The 21752-nt window shown below is 43.8% G+C and overlaps 1 protein-coding gene across 1 annotated transcript in view; it reads left to right on the top strand.

Annotated features, from left to right (window-relative positions):
* MPZL3 (myelin protein zero like 3) overlaps nt 1–21752 on the top strand; it is a 79657-nt gene that overhangs the window by 19213 nt on the left and 38692 nt on the right. Inside the window, exon 3 of the mRNA XM_089657312.1 lies at nt 14792–15002. Within this exon, the coding sequence (XP_089513438.1) occupies nt 14792–15002 (211 nt within the window). The remainder of the gene's footprint in view (nt 1–14791; nt 15003–21752) is intronic.

Raw genomic sequence — 21752 nt, 5'->3', positions numbered from 1 at the left:
GTTTAGACTAAAAGCTAACCTGAAGCCTATACATAGAAAGGTAACTGTGTTTTGCTGATGAACAGTATCATTAGTAATAATCAGCACAGATTTATGAAAGCTCGTTCTTACCAGATCAATACGTTCGCATTCTATGAGGAAGTGAGCTGTCCTCTCTTTATTATTTATTTTAGGTACTTATATAGCGCCATCAATTTACGCATTTACACATATATATTGTACATTCACATCAGTCCCTAACCCTCAAGGGGTGTACAATCTAAGGTCCCTAACTCACATTCATACATACACATACTAGGGACAATTTAGACAGGAGCCAATTAACCTACCAGCATGTCTTTGGAGTGTGGGAGGAAACCGGAGTACCCGGAGGAAACCCACGCAGGCACAGGGAGAACATGTAAACTACAGGCAGGTGGTGCCGTGGCTGGAATTCGAACCAACAACCCTAGAGCTGCCAGGCGGAAGTGCTAACCATTTAGCCACTGTGCTGCCCCAATAAAAGATAAAGGAAGGTCTGTGGATGTAGTGTATCTGGATTTTGCAAAAGCATTCGATACAGTCCCCCATAAATGTTTAATTTACAAATGGAGGTCTGTTGGCATGGCCCTTAGGGGTATGTATCTAGATAGAAAACTAGTTACAGGGGCCCATCCAAGGGGTGGTGATAAATAGATTAGAATGCTCTGTGGAGTGCTACGTGGGTTGCCCCACATCTCTATGTTCTGGGACCAATTCTGCTTAATTTATTTATAAATGGTATAAATAGCTCAACCTCAGTGTTTGCTGATGATACAAAACTAAGCTGAGCAGTCATTTCACAGCAGGATAGTGAAACTTTACAAGAAGATCTCAATAAAATAAAGGGGCGGGCAAATATAGGGCAAATGAAGTTTCATGTTGAAAAATGTAAAGTAATGCACTTGGGGGCTAAGAATATACATGCAAATTACTTGCTAGGGGAGAACCTTTGGGGAAATCCAGGATGGAAAAAAGATTTTGGGGGGGGTCCTAGTAGATCACAATCTCCGCAATGAAATGCCATGTTGCAGCAAGCAAAATTTGCTCTACAATGGATTGCGGGGATAGCAAATATTGAGCCCATGGATCTTTTCAAATTTTCTTTCAGTATTGATTATGCTAGTAATCTTCTCATGCGTCATAATCCATGAAATCCTTTACTTGGCCTGTTCTAAGGAAAGAATAAATTAAAAGGTACTGATCCTGCCAGGTCCTATATTTAGTATTTATATGCACCAAAGGGGAGGGAGCACACCACAAGACCACTGTATCAAAAAGTTACCATAAAAAATGGACTTTGCTCTGTACCTCAACCCTGACCAAAATTATCTGTACTCCGCAATTGTGAATAAATTATTTATCCAAAAATGAACTAATATTGACAGATATTTTGAACATACAACTTCTATTTATTGATTAAAAGAACCAAAACATTCTAAACACAAAAATACCCATTAAAATCTGATAAGACATGTCTAAAGACCAATGATGTATCTTTTCAATGTGAGGGCTCCCAAGCACCTCCAGTGTCCTGCCGAGAAGGGGAGAGATGTGCGGGAAGCCCTGGAGAGACTAACCGGGGAGAGGGGTGGCCTGCCTGGCGTGGACCGAGGACCTCAGGGAGTGGCGGCCATAGTGGTGGGTCTTCCTGTGCTCTCGGCCCGACGCTGTGTGTTCCCCAGAGCTCAGTGGACGCCGGGCGATCAGGTGATCTGCCGCAAGTGAGCTCTGGGAGGCAGAGGATCCGAACGGCGTTTCTTGGCGCAAGGGAGACGCCGGCTGTCTTCCTCTTGCACACAGGACCGTGGCAGCTGGAGACACGCGGAAACGGGCTGGGTGACCCCCCCCCCCCTGCAAAACACTCATTGTGTGAGAGGAATGTCGAGTGCAATGTTCCCCAGAAGGGAATACTTGGAGCTGCCTCACCCCTCGGCGTAAAGGAAGAGATGTCCTAAAGTGCTGGAAAATTTCTCAGAGAAGTTCAATCTCTATAGAAACCAGAGATCTCACATGGGGGGAGAAGTATTCCTGTTTTGAGTGCGGGAAATGTTTTTCATGTAAGTCCTATTTTTATATATGCCAGTGATAATACAAGAGGGAGCAGCCATACCCTTGTTCAGAGTGCGGGAAATGTTTTTCATAGAAGTCCAGCCTGCATATATATCAGAGACCTCCCATGAGGAAGATGCTATATCCTTGTTCTAAGTGCGGGAAGTGTTTTCTCAGACAAAAGTAGACTTTACATATATCAGAGATCTAACACAGGTGAAAAGCCATATGTCTGTCCTGAGTGCGGGAAATACTTTTCAGTGAAGCTTAGTCTTCCACACATCAGAGATCTTACGCGGAGGAGTAGTTGCATACCTGTCCAGAGTGCGGGAGATGTTTTTCATGTAAGTCCTATTTTTAGATACAGGTGAAACTCAAAAATTAGAATATCGTGCAAAAGTTCATTTATTTCAGTAATGCAACTTAAAAGGTGAAACTAATATATGAGACTCATTACATGCAAAGCAAGATAGTTCAAGCCGTGATTTGTCATAATTGTGATGATTATGGCTTGCAGCTCATGAAAACCCCAAATCCACAATCTCAGAAAATTAGAATATTACATGCAATCAATAAAACAAGGATTGTACATAGAACAATATCAGACCTCTGAAAAGTATAAGCATGCATATGTACTCAGTACTTGGTTTGGGCCCCTTTTGCAGCAATTACTGTCTCAATGCGGCGTGGCATGGAAGCTATCAGCCTGTGGCACTGCTGAGGTGTTATGGAAGACCAGGATGCTTCAATAGCGGCCTTCAGCACTTCTGCATTGTTCAGTGTCATGTCTCTCATCTTTCTCTTGGCAATACCCCATAGATTCTCTATGGGGTTCAGGTCAGGCAAGTTTGCTGGCCAATCAAGCACAGTAATCCCACGGTCATTGAACCAGGTTTTGGTGCTTTTGGCAGTGTGGGCAGGTGCCAAGTCCTGCTGGAAAATTAAGTCAGCATCCCCATAAAGCTCGTCTGTGGAAGGAAGCATGAAGTGCTCCAAAATCTCCTGGTAGACGGCTGCATTGACCCTGGACTTAATGAAGCACAGTGGACCAACACCAGCAGATGACATGGCTCCCCAAATCAACACAGACTGTGGAAACTTCACACTGGACTTCAAGCATCTTGCAGTGTGTGTGTCTCTCCATTCTTCCTCCATACTCTGGGTCCTTGGTTTCCAAATGAGATGCAAAAGTTGCTCTCATCAGAAAAGAGGACTTTGGACCACTGAGCTACAGACCAGGTCTGTTTTTCTTTAACCCAGGTAAGACTCCTCTGACGTGGTTTGTTGTTCAGGAGTGGCTTGACAAGAGGAATACGACATTTGAAGCCCATGTCCAGGATCTGTCTGTGCGTGGTGGCTCTTGATGCACTGACTCCAGCCTCAGTCCACTCCTTGTGAAAGTCCCCAACACTTTTGAATGGCCTTTTCCTGACAATCCTCTCCAGGCTGCGGTCATCCCTGCTGCTTGTGCACCTTTTTCTTCCACACTTTTCCCTTCTACATAACTTTCTATTAATGTGCTTTGATACAGCAGTTTGGGAGCATCCAACTTCTTTTGCAATTACCTTTTGAGGCTTTCCCTCCTTATAGAGGGTGTCAATGATGGTTTTCTGCACAACTGTCAGGTCAGCAGTCTTTCCCATGATTCTGATTCCTACTGAACCAGACTGAGAGACCATTTAAAGGCTCAGGAACCCTTTGCAGGTGTTATGGCTTAATTCGCTGATTAGAGTGGGACACTTTGAGCCTAGAATATTGCACCTTTTCACAATATTCTCATTTTCTGAGATTGTGGATTTGGGGTTTTCATGAGCTGTAAGCCATAATCATCACAATTATGACAAATCACGACTTGAACTATCTTGCTTTGCATGTAGTGAGTCTCTCATATATTAGTTTCACCTTTTAAGTTGCATTACTGAAATAAATGAATTTTTGCACGATATTCTAATTTTTCGGGTTTCACCTGTATACCAGTGATAATACAAGAGGGAGCAGCCATACCCTTGTTCAGAGTGCCGGAAATGTTTTTCACAGAAGTCCAGCCTGCATATATATCTCACCACACATGAGACCTCACATGAGGAAGATGCTATATCCCTGTTCTAAGTGCGGGAAATGTTTTCTCAGATAAGTCTAGACTTTACATATATCAGGGATCTTACACAGGTGAAAAGCCATATGTCTGTCCTGCGTGCGGGAAATACTTTTTAGTGAAGCCTAGTCTTCACACACATCAGAGATCTAACACGGAGGAGAAGTTGTATACCTGTTCGGATTGCGGGAAATGTTTTTCAGAGAAGCCCTTTTCTTCATATATGACAGAGATCTCATACGGGGGAAAAGCCGTATTGGGGATAAGAGGGTGAGCGAGAGCGGCAACAGTACTGAGTTCCCCCCCCCCCCACCCCCAAAACCAGAACTGCGGAAAATTGAAATAGTCCCTGACTGCATGAAAAACAAAGTATCAAAGGGAGGAGGGCCTATACCCTTCTGTGTGGTAAATGGATCTTCTTAATGCCCAACGCTAGCCAAAGCCTATTTTTTTGGGCAAATGTAACAGGTATTTTGTTTAGCCAGTGTTTATGTGATCCAACACGTTTCTCATTGAAGCACAAATTCTTCATCAGGGATACGTCATAAGAAAACAAACTGCTGCTTTATGACCATAAGGCTACGTTCACATGGCCATAACATTTTTTTACTGATCATATTATGCATGTTTTTTTTCTAGCAAAAAAGTTCCTTGGTAATGAGTGAATCCATGTGTAAAACTGTCCTGTTTTATTTTTCTTATTTTTCTCCCAATACCTGCTTCTGATATGTGTATACATATGTCCTCAGACACAGACTTTTGGATTCTGTGTTATGGATCTAAATGCAGTGCATGTTTTGCACCAGTGTAAATGTCTTTTTTAAGAACAATGGAGCTGTGTTCAGGTCCCTATATAAAAAATGTTTGTAAATGCGTTTTGCTTTTGTTTTTTTATGGCTATGTGAAAGAGGCCTACTACAGTTCTTACTATTTATAAACTGTTTGCTACAATTAATATATCTTAACTCCTAATGTAACACAGTGGCTTAGTAGTAAGCACAGCTTCCTTGCAGCACTGGGGTCCTTAGTTGGAATCCTGGCCAGGACACTATCTGCTTAAAATTTCCATGTTCTCCCTCTGTTTGCAGGGGTTTCCTCCCACACTGCAAAGACCTGCTGGTATGCTAATTGGTCCTTCTATGTGTGTGCATGTATGTAAGATAGGGACCTCAGACTGTAAGCTCCTTGGTCAGGACAAGGTCAGATGATAATGAACAGTATGTAAAGCGTGATGTAACTTCTTGGTGCTATATAAATACCTGTGATAAATACATAACTTATGTTTATGGATTCCGAGGACTTGTTGGTCCTGTATAAGTACCAGTGCTAAATACATAATGTATGTTAATGGATTCCATGGATATGGAAATATCATATGTACACATAAGTAAAATACACTGAAATTGTGCTAGAACTTGTCACTTACACCATCTATTGACTGAATGAAAAACTGCAGCTCTATATTAAAGTGTTACTAAACCCACAACCGTAAAATCAGTCTGTATATGCAGTAAAGCATGCTCGTTATACTCACTGTGGAACCTAAGGGGTTAACCCTCTGCATTGTGTAAAAAGGCTGTTTGATCCTGTCTTCTCTGCTTCTCCTCTTGTTCAAATGTTTACAACTTATCTCCTGATATGATAGACTGAACCATAGCCATTCTGCTCATACTCAGTTTAGTGTGTAATGCTAGAGAGGTTTTTTTTTTTTTTTTAGTCTTGGGAGAGTGCATGTGATCAGCACAGGGCCAATCAGCACTGTCCAGACAGAGGTCAGGGGTTTTGCATCCTCCTAGAACAGTGGTCTCCAAACTGTGGCCCGAGGGCCAGATGCGGCCCTTTGCTTGCTTTTATCTGGACCTTGGAGCCCTGTTTTATCCACTGATACCACCAATGGGGCATAATTCCCTCCACTGACACCAATGGAGGAGCACAAATTCTCCCAATGACATCAATTATGGGGCACAATTCCTCACAATGACACCAACAATCAGGCCCAATGACACCAATCATGGATCACAATTCCTCCCAATGACACAAACGATGGGGTGCCACTGCTCCCACTAAAACCAAAGAAGGGGCATGGTTTATTCCCACTGACATTAGGACCTTTTCTACTCCCAATGGCCATAGTCCAGCCTCCCTAAAGTCTGAAGGGCAGCAAACTGGCCCTTTGTTTAGAAAGTTTGGAGACCCCTGTCCTAGAGCAGAAAGAAAACTCCTACAAGCTTTAACATGTCTCCTGCTGAACACTGATAGAAGTCACAAGACTGCTCCAACTGCTGATAAGAAAAGGTATTTAGCAGTTTATATTTACTAAAATAATTGCACTTCCATGTTCTGTGTACTGTGGCAGACAGGTATAGTGAATGCAGGGTCCTGGGTTTAGTAACATTTTAGGGTAGAACTGAATGCAAAACTTTTTTTTTTTCTTTTTGGGAAGTAAGGAGGGTTAAAACCTGTGTCAAATTTTTTATGCTAAATTAACGAGAATTACGGTATTCCTCCTATATAAAAACACATTAGATGCACAAAAACACTTTAACCCCAAAAAGTGTATAAATCAAGTTTTATAAAGTGCTAATAAACAACAGATAAACTATAAAAATAAATAATATTAAAAATAAGAAATGTCCAAAATAAATGTCCAAAAACTATGAAAAGTCCTTAAAAACTTAAATATTCCAGCAAAGTGATGGTCCCAATTATTCGTGGAGATCGAACCTCAAAAAAAAGGAGAACTCACATAGTGTAATACCTTAGACGCATAGAATAAAGCAAACATCACTGCAAACGCATGTGAATCGCACTGAACCACATGCATGTGAACCACACTAAACCACACATGGTGAAGAAGAGTGAGTATAAGTGTGAAAACATGAATAACACTTGCATGCAGTGTCAAACCGTGAGAGTGTCCACATCTAATGGATAATATACCATTACCAGAAATGCAGCAAACACCAGCATATAGATCCCATTCAGGAGATCACTTTATAGATTCAGCCATTGGAACATCCATTCCTCATCTATATATCCATCCACCAGCCAGGCTGCAGTAGTAAGATCCCTCAAGATATATTCCACAATGTCCCTCTCAAACGCTTAATCCAGGATAATACCACCAGAACTCAACCATACAGCTTTCTTCATAAAAGAAACTTTAATAAAAATAGTTCATATAGACGTCACTTCCCTTTGACGCGTTTCGTCACCTGACTTAATCATAAAGGGTCCCTTTATGATTAAGTCAGGTGACTAAACGCGTCAAAGGGAAGTGACGTCACGACGCACAGCACAACCGGAAGTCGTCCGGCGGCCATCTTTAGTCTTGGAATTTGCTCACACAACTACAGGGAGAGCGTTCCTGAAGATCTACAGAGTGTTTGGCTGTGCTGATTTTATTTATGTATGTTCTATATGAACTATTTTTATTAAAGTTTGCTTTTATGAAGAAAGCTGTATGGTTGAGTTCTGGTGGTATTATCCTGGATTAAGCGTTTGAGAGGGACATTGTGAAATATATCTTGAGGGATCTTACTACTGCAGCCTGGCTGATGGCAATAAGTGGATGGATATATAGATGAGGAATCGATGTTCCAATAGCTGAATCTATAAAGTGATCTCCTGAATGGGTTCTATATGCTGGTGTTTGCTGCATTTCTGGTAATGGTATATTATCCATTAGATGTGGACACTCTCACGGTTTGACACTGCATGAAAGTGTTATTCATGTTTTCACACTTATACTCACTCTTCTTCACCATGTGTGGTTTAGTGTGGTTCACATGCGTTTGCAGTGATGTTTGCTTTATTCTATGCATCTATGGTATTACACTGTGAGTTCTCCTTTTTTTTAGGTTCGATCTCCACAAATAATTGGGACCATCACTTTGCTGGAATAACCACTCTGCTGATTGCTCTTAGGAGGACTTTTCATATTTAAGTTTTTGGACATTTATTTTGGACATTTCTTATTTTTAATTTTTATTATTATTTTTATTTTTATAGTTTATTTATCTGTTGTTTATTAGCACTTTATATAACTAAATTTTTTTATGTCCCATTGAAGAGATTTCCTTAACCACTTCAATACTAGAGACTTTCACCCCCTTCCTGCCTAGGCCAGTTTTTAGCTGTCAGCGCTCTCACACTTTGACAATTACACTGTCATGCAACACTGTACCCAAATAAAATTTTTATCATTTGTTTGAGACAGAGCTTTCTTTTGATGGTATATAATAGTGATGCACCGATATATCGGCTGCTGAAAATTATACGTCGAAAATAGGGTTATCGGCTATATCCCATTGACTTCAATGCAAAAACGCCCCCTATTGCCATCAATGCAAAAAACGCCCCATATTGACTTCAATGCAAAAACGCCCCCTGTTGACTTCAATGCGAAAAACACCCCCTATTGACTTCAATGCAAAACTGCCTCTATTTTGAGTTTTTAAATTTTATATACATTTTATTTTCTGTCCAATTTTTGTGTTACTTTCAGTAAAGGTTATTTTACGTTACTGGGTTGTATTTTTTAAATGAATATTAATATAAATTCATGATATTATTTAAAAAGTAGAATATAATACAACTATATATAATTTTTTTTTCCTTTTTAAACTGTCCATTTGCAGGTAAAGGGTGTGTGTCTGACTAAAGTTGAATAATACCCTTGCTATAGGTGTAGGCCATTTTACATACCTCATGAAGCCCAGCTGGACATTGCTGGGATGTTGCTAAGTGAGGCCTAGTCATTACTGCTCACCTCCACCATCACAAGAGTGAGCTTTTCCTCAGATTCAGACCCCCACACATGCTCTTTCTTTCCCTCGATATAGTAGCTCTGAGCTCAGCATCTGAGAGCGCGCTCCTGTGATGGACGAGGTGAGCAGTAACATGTAGGCCTCACTTAGCAATGTCCTGGGAGTATTCCAGTCAGGCTTCATGAGGTACGTAAATGGCCTACACCTATAGCAAGGGCATTATTCAACTTTAGTCAGAGCTACACCATTTGTTTTATCTAAAGTCCTCCCTTATCTGCATAGGCAGTTTTCCAGTAAAGCTGATCTAACCCTTTAATCACCACTGGGTTATATTTATTTTTTGCTATATAAAGGAAAAAATCTGAACAGTTTTGAAAAAAACCCTTTTTTCTTTTTTGTTTCTGTTATAAAATTTTGCAAATTATCTTTTTTCATAAATTTAGGCCAAAATGTATTCTGATACATTTGTATGGTAAAAATTAATCCAAATCAGTGTATAACATTTAGTCTGTGTGAAAGTCTGCAACCTATGGTGTACAGTATATATTTGATAAAATTGTACAATCCTGACGCACTGACTGCCTATCTCATTTCTTGAGGCACGAAAATGTCAGGACAATACAAATACCCCCAATGACTCCTTTTTGGAAAGTAGAAAGTCTGTGGTATTTAGTAAGAAGCATGGTGAGTTTTTTGAAGTTGTAATTTTCTGTCATCATTTTTGAAAAAAAAACTATTTTTTTTCACAAATTATTTTTTTACATACTGTTACCAGAGCAGTACAGAGTCCTCATATGGTTGGTGTGGCAGCTATCAGAGCTTCTGACTGATGACAGTGTGTAAAAAAAAAAAAAAGTTTACATACTGTCACCAGAGCAGTGCAGTGTCACCATAGTGAAGTGATGTTACCATGGGGAAGTGATCAGGGTTTTTTTTGTTTACACTAAGATTGCTTATAACGGAGATAATCACAGTTTTATAAGCAATCATTTTTATGAATGGCATCCTTTATTTATAGCCATTCATTGAGTACTATTGTGATTGGTCAGAGCTATCACATGATACAGATGCATTATGATTGGCCTTGTCTGTACCATGTGATCACCGTGACCAATCACTGAGATAATAACATTAGTACACAATGAATGGTTATGAATGAAAGCCATTAATTGTGTACAATTGTCATGTGATTGCTGTGATTGATCACAGCGATCACATGGTACCAAGGCTGGCCAGGCACAATGATCCATTGGACACAATGCGTGACAGATCATGGGTGACAGTGACTGGGAGGATGTCATATGACATCCACCCAGAACAGGAGTGCTTCTGCTCAGCCATCATTTGTCTACAGGCCAGACAGGAAGCAGTTATACAATCTTGTTACAGAAGCCACAACAGTAAATGAAAGGAAATCCCTCCGAAGTGAGGAAAATACCTGTTAGTCACCAGGGTCAACAGAACTAGTGTCCTTTGAAAGATTTCCCCTCTATTCCTGTTCTGGTTAAAATATTTCTACCCAGAGAAGCCACATATAGGGATTGGCGGTAACTACAGACCGTGGAGTCTTTGCTATCTTTGGGATGTAAAATAAAAATTGCCTCAAATATCTTTGGGCTCTTTGCACACCTGAGGGAACATGATGTTTTCATAGATTCTTCAGTTGCCAGTTGCACCTGATCACTTTTTATCTAACCTATTTGTGAGATCGATTCCACTCCATAATTTCTCAAAGCATTTTCTTCCTTAAACAGGAGTTCAGAGTTCATGCCTTACAACAGATTATTTTTTTAATGGAGAATGAGAAATGAGAAAAGTTCTTAGATCGAGTAGGGGTACACAAGTTCCAGAGTGTCCTTAGAAGTGCAATCTGAGATTAAATGATTATCGGTCATTTGTATGAGCAAGTACTGTATATGGGAGGCTTTATATACTACTAAATAATTAGCAGTCTCTGACCTCTGGGTTAACTCATTGACTTAGTTTAAAGGTTCAGGGTGAAAGCATGTGGGAACTACATGGTGTAAATTTATTGTATTACTTTTAACAAGCGTTAGCATGGTGGTATTGCATTCTTGTGTGAATTAGCTCCCCTCCTAGCCAATGACCAAATTACTTTGCCAGGCCCCACACTGGAAGTATAATGTCTTCTAAGCTTGTCAGTAACGCTTGTCCCGGCACCGACTACAGAGACATTTTGAGATATACCACATTGAGCACAGATTCTCTCCACCAGCTATTTTTCACACATTACACAATACACTTTACTTGCTTCAGCCCGAAGGCATGGTGAGAAGCTACTGTATACTTCTGGAGGGCTCACACACTGTGGTCTAGGCCCAGTCCCTAGGAGGGTTCTATTATGTAGTGGATGATAGTATGGGGACCATGTCCCCAGTCTGCACCTCTGACAGAACCAGTGATGGACTGGACACCACATCCTCTCCTGTAGTGGCTGACCCTCCTTCCCAATGCCTGTGGTCATGCCTCTGGTCATGCTGCTGTTCACATGCTGGTCACTCACTTAGTCTAAGCATTGGTCAATTGCTCCCTTCTTCAGACCAACTATGCCAAGTGAAAGCATGTGGGAACTACATGCTGTAAATTTATATGATTACTTTCTCCAAGTGTTATCAAAGTGGTATTGTTTTCTTGTGTGAGCTAGTGCCCCTCATGGCCAAAGGCCAAGTTACATCACCTGGGCCTCACAGCAGAAGGATAACATCTTGTACACCTGCCAGTGACGCTTGTCCCGGCACTGACTACAGAGATGTTTTGAAAGATACCACATTGAGCACGGGTTCGCTAATGGCTTTTTTAGTTACACGATACACTTTACTTGTTTCAGCCCAAAGGCATGGAGAGAAGTTACTGTATACTTCACAAGGCCTTGCACACTGTGGTCCAAGGCCAGTCCCCAGGTGGGTTCCATTAGGCAGTAGACCCTATTATAGGGACCCTGCTGCTTCAAAGGGCAAACCATGCAGCCACCAGTCTGTCCTGACAGAACCTCCATCCCTAGCCACCACCTCCTCCTGAGCTGACTGCCCTTTTATATCTCACTCTCCAACCAACTCCTCCTCCCGAGCTGACTGCCCTTTACATCTCACTCTCCAACCACCTCCTCCTCCTCCTCCCGAGCTGACTGCCCTTTACATCTCACTCTCCAACCACCTCCTCCTCCTCCTCCTGAGCTGACTGCCCTTTACATCTCACTCTCCAACCACCTCCTCCCCCTCCCGAGCTGTCTGCCCTTTTATATCTCACTCTCCAACCAACTCCTCCTCCTCCCGAGCTGACTGCCCTTTACATCTCACTCTCCAACCACTTCCTCCTCCTCCCGAGCTGACTGCCCTTTACATCTCACTCCACAACCACCTCCTCCTCCTCCTGAGCTGACTGCCCTTTATATCTCACTCTCCAACCACCTCCTCCTCCTCCCGAGCTGACTGCCCTTTATATCTCACTCTCCAACCACCTCCTCCTCCTCCCGAGCTGACTGCCCTTTATATCTCACTCTCCAACCACCTCCTCCTCCTCCCGAGCTGACTGCCCTTTATATCTCACTCTCCAACCACCTCCTCCTCCTCCCGAGCTGACTGCCCTTTATATCTCACTCTCCAACCACCTCCTCCTCCTCCCGAGCTGACTGCCCTTTATATCTCACTCTCCAACCACCTCCTCCTCCTCCCGAGCTGACTGCCCTTTATATCTCACTCTCCAACCACCTCCTCCTCCTCCCGAGCTGACTGCCCTTTATATCTCACTCTCCAACCACCTCCTCCTCCTCCCGAGCTGACTGCCCTTTATATCTCACTCTCCAACCACCTCCTTCTCCTCCCGAGCTGACTGCCCTTTATATCTCACTCTCCATTACCCTGGTGGTTACCATGAAGATTTACACTTTGTTCCCCAGTTCACATTCACTGTATGAGCAGCACACTGTCACCCTTACTTTGCAGTAGATTTAGAACAGACATTTTCGCTTAACCAGCTACTTCTTTTACTAAAGAATTAGGAATCATACAGCTTCAACATTTTCATTACAGTTCCCAGGATAGAGCAAGTTCAGGCAAGCATAACATTCCCTACTTCCCTTTCTATTAAGTGCAGCACTTGGGCTGTGCTGTGGTGTTCCTTACCTTTTATGCCAATAAACTTGTTTTCCATAAAATGTCTATTAAAGTTCAGTTCATAGTCATGTATCAGAGTTCTGCTCCAGGGTAGCCACAAACTTGGTCAAACGATTTACATCTGGTGTGCATGGTCCAGCCCCCAACTTTCCACAAGCTGATAGAGAATGAGGCCAGACCTCTCCTATATACTGTATATCACCTCAAAACAGCAGGGACTTGTACCCCAGCACATGTTAACACGTACAGCAGTACGCCTTCAAGGTGGTATTGAAGGAGACCCTGTCACCTTTTGCTCTTTGTGTGTTATCTTTGCATTGTTTTAGATTAAAAGATTTAAAGCGCTCTTTCTTCCTGCTTTTAATAATTGGCGACAAATAATTAATTTAACCACTTGTCTACCGGGCACTCTGCCCCCCTTCCTGCCCAGGCCAATTTTCAGCCTTCAGCACTGTTGCACTTTGACAATTACGCGGTCATACAACGCTGTACCCATATGAAATTTTTATCATTTAGAGCTATTTACTCACCACTGGGGTTGTTTTTGTTTTTTTGTTTGTTTTTTTGCACTATATACAAAAAAAGGGCAAAAAAATGTGGAAAAAAATGTTTTCTTTATTTCTATTATAAAATGTTGCAAACCAGGTCATTTTTCTCCTTCACTGATGTGCGTGGATGAGGCTGCACTGATGGGCACTGATAGGTAGCACTGAGGTGGCACTGATAAGGTGGCACTGGTGGGCATTTGTGAGGAGGCTCTGATGATGCACTGATGTGCAGCAATGATGGGCACTGATGGGCGGCACTGATAAATGGCATTGCTGGGTGGCACTGATGGGCGACACTGATAATCAGTGCAGATCTCCCCTGTCACATTTGTGGGTTATCGGCAGTACTCTTCCTTACGCTGTGACAGCGTAAGGAAAGTGCTGCCAATAACAGGCAACTGTATTTACTTTGTGATCTGGTGTGTCATTGGACACAGCTGATCATATGGTGAAAGGTCGCTGTGATTGGCCTCTTTCCTAATCATGCGATCAGCTGTGTCCATAGGACACAGCGATCACCGACAGCACCGGGTGTGCGCCAGTGAGGGCGCGTTCTGGGAGGATGTCCATGGATGCCCTCTCAGAACTGGACAACCACTCTGTAGCAGTCTTCGGCTATTAGATCAATGCTGCATCAACCCAGGTGAATATAAATATTTGTGGATTTTTTTTTAAGTCCATACTTCTCTTTTAATAGAGTATCATTAAAATTGGGTATGCCTGTCTAATCCCAACCATTTGCTTAAGGAAGGAAGCCTGTACCTCCTCATTATTAATAGGGGGTGTGACACACAACAATTATCAAGCAGTTTGTGCAATTATATGCAATTACATCCATGATGCTTCAGAACCAACACAGTCGGATGCAAAATCATCTTTACGCTTACTTTCAGCCAGGTCACATCTATAGCAGGGGGGCATGTCACCAACTATTCTATTTACTCTGTAAACATTACCAAGTATGTGAAGAATCATGATTCGGTAACAATTAAATCATAGCGTTCCTCAAGCACTAAGACCTCACGCTTTCTCTCCTTGCACTTCAGGTTTGTGGTATGTTCAGACATTTACAGATTGGTTTGTGGTCTAATGTTTTTGTGGAGCTGTGTTGTTCTATGATATATTGATACATTTTCAGATTCCACTGACAGGCTCTGTAACTTCTTCCATTTCTAGATTCTACATTATCAGTCAAAAGCATACCCAATTTTAGAGGGACCCTTCAAGGATCGTGTAACGTGGGAGGGGGATATTGGAGGAGGAGATGCCTCCATTCGGCTGAATGACCTGAGGCTTACAGATAATGGAACCTTGTCTTGTGTGGTGAAAAACCCTCCAGATGTCCATGGGAAAGTGCCTGAGATGAAGCTAACAGTCACTCTGCAAAGTAAGTTTATTGTCCTAAAGGAAATGTCCACCACACAGTGTTAAACTTTTTATATTTTCTTCCATATACAGTAATACCTCGGTTTACAAATTTAATTTGTTCTGCAGGACTTTTCGTATAGGGGTGGGGTCATATGCATGATGTCTCCATGTGGCCACGCCCCTTACATAATTAGGAACTGTCAAACCACCGGAGCAGGCAGATGGCTGGAAGCCATCGTATGTAGCGGAGCCTTTTTTTAAAATTCATTTTTCGAGTTGGCGGTGGCAGCGGGCATCATGATTGATGTTGCATCTACATTCTTTTAGTTTTTTTCTTTTAATAAAGGACTTTTCAAAGACCATGTCCTGTCCTTTTTTTTTTTTTTTTTTCCACACTACACTTTGTTTTTTTTGTGAATGAGTATGGGTACCATGTACCCCATACTCATTCACATGGGGGGTGAGATCTGGGGGCCCCCTTGTTAAAGGGGGCTTCCAGATTACGATAAGCCCCCTGCCCACAGACCCCCACAACCCCCATCAACATGGGGACAAGGTGCGTTGGGGGAGCCTTCCTGCCTGGTATGGTTCAGGAAGGGGGGGCACTCACTCATCTCCCCCCCCCCCCTTTCCTGACCTGCCGGGCTGCATGCTCGGATAAGGGTCTGGTATGGATGTTGGGGGGAGGGGGACCCCCACACAATTTTTTTTTTTTTTTTAAGTTTGGCATGGGAGTTCCCCTCAAAGTCCATACCAGACCTGAAGGGCTTGGTATGGATGGGAGGGGGGACCCCACGCCGTTTTTTTTATTATGGTGCCGGTTTTTAAATGTATCTACGGCTATTTTTTTTTTTTTCTTTCCTATAGCTCAGAAATTCAGCTGTCACTTCCCCCCAGCTAAAAGAAAGTTTTCTTTTAGTTTATTTCCCTGAGTTAAGAGACACAATGTTTCCTTTTAGTTTCTTAAAAGAAACAGTTTCCGGGGAATGTGACAGCGAAGCGTCAAACTATCACCCGTAACCTCCGCAACCTGAACCCGGCCCATCTCCACCCAGTAACAGACCGTCTGTACAACAGTATCCTCCCTCTGTCATGCCCTGACCTGGCCACTACTGCATACAAAGACTCACTGTCGGCTGCCCTTGACTCCCTGGCACCCGTAACCACGCGTAACATCAGACCCCGACCGCTTCAACCCTGGCAGAATGACTACATGAAATGTCTCAAACGACGCAGTCGCGCGCTGGAGTGCTTATGGCGCAAAACCAGATCCCCTCGCGTGTTCTCCCTCTACAAAGCCGCCTTCCTCACCTACGCCACCTCCCTCCACGCCACCAAGCAAGCCTATTTCGTAACCCTTATCAACACCCTCTCCACCTGTCCTCGCCGGCTCTTCTCCACTTTCGAATCTCTGCTCTTCCCCCCCCCCCCCCACCTCCGCTCAGTACCTCACTCACCGCCCACGAGATTGCCAACCATTTCCCAAACAAGATTGACGCAATCCGTAAGGACATTGTCAACTCACAATCTACCTAGCCCCCACTATACTTAATGCCCCGAACACTATCACCTCCCCAACGCTCCACTCCTTCAGCCCAGCTGCCACTGAGGAGGTCTCTAAGGTCTTCACTGAAGCCCGCCTCACCACTTGCCACCTGGACCCTATCCCCTTACAGCTCCTCCAGTCACCCCCCCCCCCCCCTCCATCATTCGCTCCCTCACCCACATCTTCAATCTCTCCACTGGCACTTTCCCCTCCCCTCTAAAGCACGCACACATCACCCCCATACTCAAAAAACCCTCCCTTGACCCCACTGACCTACACAACCTTAGACCCATCTTCCTGATATCATTCACTCCCAAGCTCCTTGAGCGCCTGGCCTGCAATCGCCTAAGCGCCCACCTCACTGATGATAACCTCCTTGATCCACTAGAGTCTGGCATCCTTCCCCCACACTCCACCGAAACCGCCCTACTTAAAATCACCAACGACCTGCTAACCGCCAAAGCTAATGGCCATTACTTGACCTCTCCGCGGCCTTTGACACAGTCAACCACCCTCTCCTCCTTACTAAACTGCACTCCCTTGGCATCAGGGACGCTGCTCTCTCCTGGTTCTTCTCCTACCTATCCCAACGCTCCTTCAGCGTCACCTATAACACTGCCACCTCCCCCTCTCTCCCCCTCTCTGTTGGAGTCCTCTTCTCCATCTGCACCTCCTCCCTTGGCAAACTAATACACTCCCACGGCTTCAATTACCACCTCTATGCTGACGACACACAAATTTACCTCTCCACCCCCCACCTCACCCCCTCACTCTCCACCCGCATTGCCCACCTCCTGAATGACATATCAGACTGGATGTCGCTCCATTTCCTCAAATTAAACCTGTCCAAAACTGAGCTCCTGGTCTTCCCCCCAGCCGGCGCCCCCCCCCATCCTCTCTATCACTACTAGCAACGCCACCATCACTCCCACCCCACATGCCAAAGTCCTAGGTGTCACTCTAGACTCAAACCTGTCCTTCCAACCTCATGTTCAATCACTATCAAGGTCATGCAGGCTCCACCTCCGCAATATCTCCAAGATGCGTACATTCCTCACCCCAGACACTACTAAACAACTCGTACACTCCCTCATCATCTCACGCCTGGACTACTGCAACTCCCTTCTCACTGGCCTACCCAAACAAACGCTATCCCCACTCCAGTCGATCCTGAACTCTGTGGCGAGACTCATCCACCTCACCAACCGCTCCACATCTGCCACCCCTCTCTGCCAATCCCTTCACTGGCTCCCGATTGCCCAGCGTATCAAATTCAAATTGCTAACGCTGACCTACAAAGCCATTCACAATGCCGCCCCAAACTACCTAACCGACCTGATACCCAAATACCACCCTACCCGTGCCCTTCGCTCCTCACAGGACCTCTTACTCTCTAGCTCCCTGGTCTCCTCCTCCCACGCCCAATTGCAGAACTTCTCCAGGACTTCCCCCATCCTCTGGAACTCCCTACCCCAATCCATCAGACTGTCACCTACCCTCCTCACCTTTAGGCGCACCCTGAAAACCCATCTCTTCAAGGAAGCCTACCCCACCCTCACCTAACAACCTATCTCCTCCACTTCTTCCTCCACTCCATCCCCCACAGCCACTTCCTTCTGTACCACTTTCCCCTCCCTCCTAGATTGTAAGCTCGAAAGAGCAGGGCCCTCGAACCCCTTGTGTATTGTATTGTTACCGTCTTCTCTCATGTTCTGTCCCCCTTGCTACTGTACAGCGCTGAGCAAACCCTTTGGCACTATATAAATACTGTATAATAATCATAATAATAATAATTCTGTGAGCTATAGTGAAGAAAAAAAAAAAGCCGGCAATTGCATTTAAAAATCGGCGCTGGAGGTGCGCATGCGCGAGCGGCCGGCACACATGTCCCGGTGACCAATCCGCACTCCCCTGGCACATTAAGAGCCCGTGGATGGGCAGCGAGCACCGCAGGGACCCCACATTCAGTCCAGAGTGGACCGGGTGTCCCAGAGCTTTCTCCCCATGCCAGGACGCACAACAGGGAGGGGTCGCAGCGGCTCCCAGCCCCCGAAATCTGTGGCAGGCAGGGGATCTAAGATGGGAGCTGGCTTGGCTCCTGCAGCTTCCACTTCCTCACTGACAGCTGCTCATCTGGCTCTGCTGGAGCTGCATGCCTGGATCAAGACACAGTGGCTTCCTCTGCAGGGGTAAGTGACCCTATACAGCCCCCCCCCCCAGTCTCCTCCTAGCCCTGTGGTATCTGTGTCCCAGGCCTCGGCCTGCTCACTAGACCATGAGTCTCAAGCGTCCTTTCTATTGGATAATGAGATGGCGGCTATATTTCTCTGCCAAAGCAGTGGTATGGAACCGGATCTTGATAGCCCTGAGAATTTGGCAGCGCTCCCTTCAGCTCCACCGCAGTATTCTGGAGATGTGACCCTTATTGCTCATTTTGCTGACCTGTTGCAACGTGAATTGGATAGAGCTACTACTAAATTGGCGACGGATCTGAAACAAGATTTCAAGAATTGGGCCAACGTCTTGATAGTATTGAATCTAAAGTTGATGCGACAGTCCATAATGTGTCCCAAAGCTCCAATATGATTACCAATTTGCAAGTTTGATTGGATGAAACTTACTCTAAAATTGATGACCTAGAGAACCGGGCCAGATGCTACAATTTCAGTTTTCAGGGGCTCCCAAAATCGATCAAAGAGCTTAGTAGCCTTGCTCAATCCCTCATGCGATCCCTGAAATTGATGATCTTCATACAGAGATTGATCGTATTCATAGGGCACTGATCCCCTCCTAGACAGGGGGGCCTCCTAGAGATATTGTCAAACAACATTTTTTCTGGGTCAAGGAAGCTGTCATGAAATATGGTAGAGAAACTCCGGAGCTGAAACTCGCGGGACATAAAATACAAATCTTTGCGGATGTTTCTCCGACCACCATCTAGAAACAGAGATCCCTCAAGCCATTGCTTTCCCACTTGGTACGGTGGGATATCCTCTATCGGTGGACCTACCCTTTCCGGCTTCAGTTTACCTACAATGGAAAACCTTGTGTTCTCTACATTTCAAGAGGGTGAAGAACTCCTGCTTCAATTGAGTATCATTTCCCATAGTCCTTCGTCTCATTTCCTATCGAGAGCTACTTCTTGTCCTCCGCTGCTTTCGTCATTGTAGTCTGCTTCAACTTCCAGGAAGACGAAATTGCATCGAAAGACTACTTGAGGTTTTTCTTTTGACTCTTGGGCTTCGTATTGTTTTCTATTTTTATGTGGTGGCTTCTCAGGGGTTCCATTGGGAACATTAGCTGCCACTGTTAGGCTGTTTCAGGGAGAAAAAAAAGAGAAGAGAAATGTTATGGTTTTTATATATATTTTTTTTTTTAATATCTGGCTGTTTGTACTAATGTGCTCTTTATTTCTGCTGATATGAGTTCTTGTGGGGTTTTGGTTATATTTAATGTTTACATTATGTTGATTTTATTTTTTGTGCCGGGGGTTGTCTATGGGCCCTCGCAGACTTGGAAGAATCTCCCCTGAGATAGTTCTCTTGGTAGACCCCTTCCTTTGCAGGGCTTTACTCCTGAAAATTCTGATTTATTTTTCTGTTTTGCTTGTGTTATAATGTGTAATACCAGACGTTGCTTGACACGAGGGTTTGAATACTCCGAGTGTCTTCTTTCTCTTCTTTTTCTCTGTTTTCTTTCTCTACTTCTTCTTTTTTTTCTTTTTTTTATTATTATTTAAGGTTCAGCCGTCCTTGCTATTGGTTAATCCTGATTTCTCTAGTGCTCTGGGAGTGGATGGCTCTCGCCAACTATAGTTCGCCAGTTATTGATCATGTCTCCCCAACGGTCTGACAGAGGGGTTATCAGATTGCTCTCTCATAATGTCCAGGGGTTCAACTCTCCCTCCAAACGTATTAAGGCCTTTAATTCATACCGCTCTTTAGGTGTGGATATTGTAGCCCTTCAGGAGACACATTTTCCCCCTTCTTTTACCCCACGATATGTCCACAAAGATTATCCTCTGTGTTATTTTGCTAATGCCACGGAAAAGAAAAGAGGGGTAGCCCTTTGTTTGTCCCGTCGTTTATCGTTTACTGAATCTAAAATTATTAGGGATCGGGAGGGACGCTATCTTCTGGTGAAGGGTCACTTGGACAGAAACTTGCTCACTTTTTTGGTATACTATGCTCCAAATATCAATCAGATGGAGTTCTTTCATTCTTTATTGAGCTATTTGGCCTCAGAGCTTGAGGGCGATGTTATTTTGGCTGGTGACTCTAATCTAGCATTGGATCAGTTATTGGATCGATCCCGTACCGTGATGTTTAAATCCCCTTCTAGACAGAGCCGTAAGTTGGCCCAGCTCATATATCGCTATGATCTCGTCGATGTCTGGAGAGAAGCTAACCCAACTTCTCGAGACTACTCTCATTTCTCTAGGGCTCATAACTGTTATTCCCCTATTGATCATATATTCCTCCATACGCATTCACTTTCTAGATTGATTACAGTTAAAAATTCATTCTGCACCTTGGTCCGACCATGACCCGGTTCTTTTGACGCTTTTGCTTAATGAATCTTTCTTGGGTAACACTTCTTATTGTCTTGATGTCTCCATACATTTGAAATTGTATTTTGAAATGAATAAGGCAGATGACCCGAAAACGGCTATTAATTGGGCGGCTCATAAAGCATCAGTAAGCGGGTTTCTTATTCAACTGTCTTCACGACTTAAAAAGGCCAGAAACGAATTGATTTTGAGTAAATCTCAAGTGTATACTGATCTTGTTGCCCCACATAAACAGACTCCTGATCCTGCTCTATTGGTTAAACTTGACCAGGCCCGATTGGAACTTAATTTGTACCTTACTACAATGGCGGATAAACGGTTACGTTGGGCTAATCACAAATATTTCACTTGAAGGGACAGACCGGGCACCCTATTAGCGTTCAAGTTGTCTTCTTTTTTTTTTTTTTTATAAATATTTATTAATTTTCCAATTCATATACAGAACATTTCAACATTTCTATTAAAATAATTATCACAAACTTTTTCTCTTCTTACATAAATTATCCCTGTATATAACTTTCTTTTCTCACCCTCCCCCCCTCCCCTACTCCCCCCTCCCCTCCACCCCCCTATTCCTCCACCCCCTCCCACGCTCAACATTCTCTTTACTCTCGTTAACTCCATATTATTTTGTTGTTCCTAAATCCCAGTTC

Source organism: Staurois parvus, unplaced genomic scaffold (assembly GCF_062004578.1).
Source record: "Staurois parvus isolate SC_StPar_1 unplaced genomic scaffold, SC_StPar_1.0 ptg000981l, whole genome shotgun sequence".
NCBI classification, from domain to species: Eukaryota; Metazoa; Chordata; class Amphibia; order Anura; family Ranidae; genus Staurois; species Staurois parvus.
Note: the sequence above shows the minus strand (reverse complement) of the source record. Positions and strands in the feature narration are given on the sequence as shown.